The 5,390-nt window shown below is 47.0% G+C and overlaps 1 protein-coding gene across 1 annotated transcript; it reads left to right on the top strand.

Annotated features, from left to right (window-relative positions):
- The first annotated feature begins 2,751 nt into the window (after nucleotides 1-2,751).
- Nucleotides 2,752-4,956, top strand: LOC128978592 (mast cell protease 1A-like). The gene is made up of 5 exons (XM_054396534.1): nucleotides 2,752-2,803; nucleotides 3,178-3,346; nucleotides 3,690-3,831; nucleotides 3,948-4,208; nucleotides 4,777-4,956. The coding sequence occupies exons 1-5, from the start codon at nucleotides 2,752-2,754 to the stop codon at nucleotides 4,954-4,956; spliced, it is 804 nt and encodes a 267-aa protein (XP_054252509.1).
- The last annotated feature ends 434 nt before the right edge of the window (nucleotides 4,957-5,390 follow it).

The raw sequence follows: 5,390 nt of genomic DNA, 5'->3' as shown, positions 1-5,390 counted from the left end.
GGATGGATGGATGGAGAGAGAGAGGGATGAGTGGATGGATGGATGGAAAGATGCATGGAAGGATGAAAGGATGGATGGAAAGATGCATGGAAGGATGAAAGGATAGAAGGATGGATGGAAGGAAAGATGGATGGATGGATGGATGGATGGATGGATGGATGGATGGATGGATGGATGGATGCATGGATGGATGCATGGATGGATGGATGCATGGATGAGTCGATGGATGGATGAGTGAATGGATGGATGGTTGGAAGGATTGATGGATGGATGGATGGATGGATGGATGGATGGATGGATGGATGGATGGAAGTATTGTTGGAAAGCATACACAGATTCCAAGTAGATGTAGCAGGAATCTCTTTATTGCCATCAAACAAGCAGTTTATACAGAAAAAAATTGAGCAGGCTAAACAATAACCTGACATGTTTGTACCTGTGCTGCTAAATGAGTTTCTTCTTTGATGTGTAGCTGTGGATTGTTGCCATCTTCCCATATCAGGTTGAGCTGGTTTTGCATGTAGGTAAATGTTGTCCTGTTTCACAATTCCAGTTACTTACTGCAGTCAGCTCCTCTTATCATCAGGTCATTCTTGTGTTAGCAGCAGCCTGCTGTTCTTTATTGAATATTCTGAAGTCTTTCATAGATACTTTCTGTTCTCCCACAACTCCCCATTTTTATATTTTTTAAAACAGCAGACATTACTTGTGTCCTAACCATCCTTGCGTTTTTAAATGCCATTATTACAAACACTATTAACACTACAATCACAATACCAATTACCACAAGGATTCCACCTATAACCCATACTCATAGATTCAGACCCGAGAACCATTTTTTTTTTATTTAACCAACTAAGATCATCATTCAATGTTTGCCAAGTTGAATCAATCTGCACCTGTTGTAAATTTGCTAATTGCAGTTCCAGCTGTAATGTTTGGACATAATATTTCAATGAACTATCAAAGGCCCCTTGTAAATGTGACCTGACTAAGTTCCAATCATGATGAGAGTCATTCCAAAACAAGGATGTTACACGCATATCCTTATGATACTCCCAATCACACTGCAGCATCATATGGGTCTGCAGGGCAGATTGTTATCTCCTAGCCAAATAACACTGGCTTCAAGCACGCCTAATCTCACCATTATTTCCTTGTCTATAGCTTCCTGCATCTGCACATCATTGGTTACATTGGCTAATAATGTTTTCACTGTCTCTGCAGTCTGTATACTCTTTGTCAAGGCTGTGACTGAAGCAGCTGTGGACACTGTATTATCACAGCTGATACTATAGCAAAAATTAACCATCCCAAAAATCTTTTGGTCCTTTTTCTGGAATCCTTTCTGTTCAAGATCTGTGAAAAATTTTAAAGGCATAGCCTAAAACTACCACAGCCACCACGGATAACCATCCCTGAGGCAGTAACGCTGAGGCACTTCTGTGGCTCAAACTATTCTTTCAAAAATGTTGAGACAAATCTATAGATATTTTTTGGTCCCTTACAGGGACAAGCACTGCGCATCTTGCTGGCACTTCATCTAGTTCATCTCTGGCCCATCAGGGTCTGTCAGTGGGATGCACACCCTCTGCACACACACAGTGAAGATCTTCCAGGAACTGCCTCAGACACTCAGAAGGTACAGTCCCTGTCGTTGGAACCCCAGGAACTGGCAAAATCATTCCAGAGATGGAGTTCCATCAGAAGACAAGAAGAGACCAGGCAAGGAGCAAGTCCAGACAACTGCACTAATAAAGACAATTAAATAAGAAAGGTTCAGGCTGCATGCAAGAAAAGCTTTTTCCCCATGAGAAGACTGAGGCATTGGAGTTAGTTGCCCAAACTGTCTTCACCCTCCGTGTCTGCACCTTAAATGTGTTCCCCATGCTGGAAGTTTGACTGTCCAGGCTTGTGACCAAATCACAGTCAGGGTGACTGAGGGCTGTGTCCCTTCTTTCTCATGCCACCAGAGCCACTGCTCCCAGGGAGAGCTTCAGGGTAGTCTCTGGCAGGGCTGCTTCTCATGCAGGAGAGACTGACTCTGGTCCCCGCCTAAACTCCAGTTCCAGCTGGGTCTCAGGTACACCTGCACCTGGCCGTGTAAGCTGCTGATCTGGAGCTGGACCCATGGGCTGTCCTCCCAGCTTGATTCCAGACTTCCCTAATCACTGTGGACTTGTCTGATCATCTGGAACACTTGTGCTTGAGGTTGTGAGCCCCTGGTAGGTCTTGTGCCTTAGCTACTCTGACAGCTGATTTTTGATATCCCAAGGGCACATCTGATGGCAGCCAACCCCTCCAATAAAAACCAGGACCTCTACCTGGCCCTGTCTGGCTCTCACAGTTCCTATCAGAGGACAGGAAACAAAGACAAAGAAAAGCAAACCAGACCAATTTATATCTAGCATCCAAGGAGGCTCTTGCCAAGGGTCTCCAATGAGATAACTCTGGACTGGAGACATTCCACTCCTCTCACTGCTGCCAGAGTACTGGGCATGCTGGGTACTGTGATCAAGCCCAGATCTCTCCAGCCTTTGGAGGAGCTCATGACACAAAGGAGAAATGGTGACATGAGCCCCTCAGCAAACCACAGCCTGGGGTTTGTAAGAACAAAAGCAGCAAAGGACAGAAGCTGATAGCAGGCTGAGGTTTCCTGTTTCAGCTCCAGGCCACTATAAATAAGTTGCCATTCTGTACTTGTCCCCTGCCTGCCATAACTGATCTGGCCCTGCAGGGAGCTGCTAGAAGATGCTGCTTCTGCTCATAAGTGCTTTTGTCCTTCTCCCATGGGCTGGGGCAGGTGAGTACAGACAGGTGGGATTTAGACAAGAACATGCAAGGGCAGAAATGGGCATCGAGTGGGCAATCTGTCTGGTACCTGCCTTGTCTTTTCTCATATCCCTGCTCTCTGCTCTACTCTGGTCTCTTGGCTCAGTGTGTGCCTGACACGAGTGATGCCCTTTGACAGAGCTTTAGATGTGCAGTCAGGTGTGGTTTGTCATCCCCAGGAAGTGCTGCTTCTTTTTCTCTCCATTGTGCAAAAGCAATGCGTTGGACAGCCCAAGGGAGGAGAGTTGCTGGCATCACTGGCACATGACCTCAGAGGCTGGCAGCTGGGCACACGATGGGAGATAGCAACATGTGCAATGTTATCACTTGACATCTCTTTTCCAGGAAGGATCACTGGTGGATGGGAAGTTAAGCCCCACTCCAGGCCCTACATGGCCTATGTATCAATTACAAGTGATTTAGATGGATGTAATCCAGAGACATTTCCGTGTGGAGGCTTCTTGATCCACCCACATGCAGTGCTCTCAGCAGCTCACTGTGTGGCTGGAAAAAGGTAAGGCTCTGTCTTTCTGTACATGAGGTTTCTCAAGTCTCACACAATAATGAGGAGTTCTGGTCTGGGGTGAAGGAGTTCTCTGTGTCTACAGGCACATCAGGGCTCTCTCTGAGCTGAGCCATCCCTGCTGCTTCCCTTTTGCCTTCAGAATGGGCCCTGTGTCAGCATGGGGTAAGGGACCTCAGATGAGCTGTGGAAGGAACCCAGACTACACAGGGCAACTTGCTGAGAACTAATCTCTGAGGGGGATTATTGCAATCCCACCTCCTGCACACCGCCAGCCACCAGGGCCATGCCATTGTGGTCAGGGCACCTGGAATATGTTGGTGTTTCCTTGCAGGAAAGTGACTATCAGAGTGACCCTGGGAGCCCACAACATAAAAAAGGAAGAACCAAGTTGGCAGGTGTTCCACATTGACCACTGGGTCATCCATCCCAATTATTCAGACACTAACTACAAAAATGACATCATGCTGCTGAAGGTTTGCCATTGCATATCCTTGCTGCCTGCAGGATATCCCCTGCTCACTTCTCCAACCCCACAAACTTCTTGCCATTCCTTTACCTGCTCTAACCCAATGTTCTCTCTGCTTGGCAGCTGAAGCCAAAAGCAAATCTGACTAAGGAAGTCAAGACCATCTCCCTTGCCAGTCAAAATGATTATGTGAAACCAGGAAGGACATGCCAAGTAGCTGGCTGGGGCAAGACATCACTAAATGAAGGCCTAAGTAGTGTTCTGAGAGAAGTGGACCTGAAGGTGCAGAGAGAAGAAGAGTGTGTGGAGACTTTCAAGATGAAGTACATACAGCAGTCTATGGTCTGTGCTGGTGATAAGGATGGCAAAAAATCTACTTTCCGTGTAAGTGTTGATTTGGGCTTCAAGCCTGGGATGAAGTTGGGACTAGACAGTCAGGTTGGTTCTCAGGTGGGGGATTAAGGGAATTAAAATGATGTAGACTGTTCAGGATGATGTGCAGAGGCTCCTTGAAGGAGCTCTGAAGCCGATGTGCTGGCTGAACCAGGGTGCAGTTGCCCAACAGCCATCATCAGATGTCCTGAGGATATTGCACCTGGTCTGGCCACAGCTCCAGCAGGCTGAAAGTCTCATGTAAGTCCTTTGTCATATCCTCCTGATGCACTGGGATGGTTCAGACATTCCTGTGTGTCAAAAGCAGGACCAGATTCTTCTTTTCAGGGTTGTGAAAGCAGTTTTTGAATGTCAGGTGGCCTCCAGGCCTCGATGCCCTCACCAAATGGCTTAGAGGAGTAGTAAGGCATCTACAAGCCCTGCAGAACTAGGCCTGGAGGGAGATGCCCAAAGAAGGAGATTCTTCACCCAGAGGGAGGCTAGAGGGTCACTTTCTTCCTTAGGGCAGGGCAGCCGTGTTCTGATGTGCCTGACCCCTGCCACTCCTTTTACCTGACAGGGTGATTCTGGTGGCCCCTTGGTCTGCAAAGGGAAGGCTCATGGCATCGTTTCTTATGGACGCAGAAATCACTTCTTCCCTAAAGTATTTACCAGAGTGTCCTATTTTGAGCCCTGGATATGTAAAGAGCTGAGGAAGTTTCTGCTTCAAGACCTGCCTGAGTGTTCCTCTTCTGACTAAACTGCTCAGAGGCTTCCAGGGGCAGCTGAAATGGAGTCAGAGAAGCTCTCATGCCTTATGCTTCTGCACCAAGGAATGTCTCCCTGGCAAGCTAAAAATGCAGGTCCCAAGCTTGCACAGTTTCATGTTTCTCCCTCCTCCCACTGCTCTCCAAGTGCTACCTCCTGTTGTGCTGTCTGGCCGCCAATAAAAGCATGTTCAAACTCACCTGTGTGTGCAGCCTTCTTGGGAACAGAAGAATGAGGAAGCTCAGTGCAATATGGTAGTGACAGCTGACAGCTGATACCAAGTGTCTTAGTTTAGTTCACAGCAGACAGAAAATATATTTTACCCCTTCCAAAAGGAGTAAAATAAAAATGCTCCATACAGAATTTGAAATTTAAATTGCTATACTATGTACAATTTCCATGAATGCGAAACACCAGGGTTCCCAT

Source organism: Indicator indicator, chromosome 37 (genome assembly GCF_027791375.1).
Source record: "Indicator indicator isolate 239-I01 chromosome 37, UM_Iind_1.1, whole genome shotgun sequence".
In the NCBI taxonomy this organism is placed as follows: Eukaryota; Metazoa; Chordata; class Aves; order Piciformes; family Indicatoridae; genus Indicator; species Indicator indicator.
This window is presented reverse-complemented; position numbering and strand designations above follow the sequence as displayed.

Excerpts from the sequence above, each read along its gene's own strand:
- LOC128978592 (XM_054396534.1), top strand. The coding sequence starts at position 2,752 with ATGCTGCTTCTGCTCATAAGTGCTTTTGTCCTTCTCCCATGGGCTGGG. Across the intron at positions 3,347-3,689 it reads CACTGTGTGGCTGGAAAAAG|GAAAGTGACTATCAGAGTGA; the intron begins GTAAGGCTCTGT and ends GTTTCCTTGCAG. Across the intron at positions 4,209-4,776 it reads GCAAAAAATCTACTTTCCGT|GGTGATTCTGGTGGCCCCTT; the intron begins GTAAGTGTTGAT and ends TTTACCTGACAG.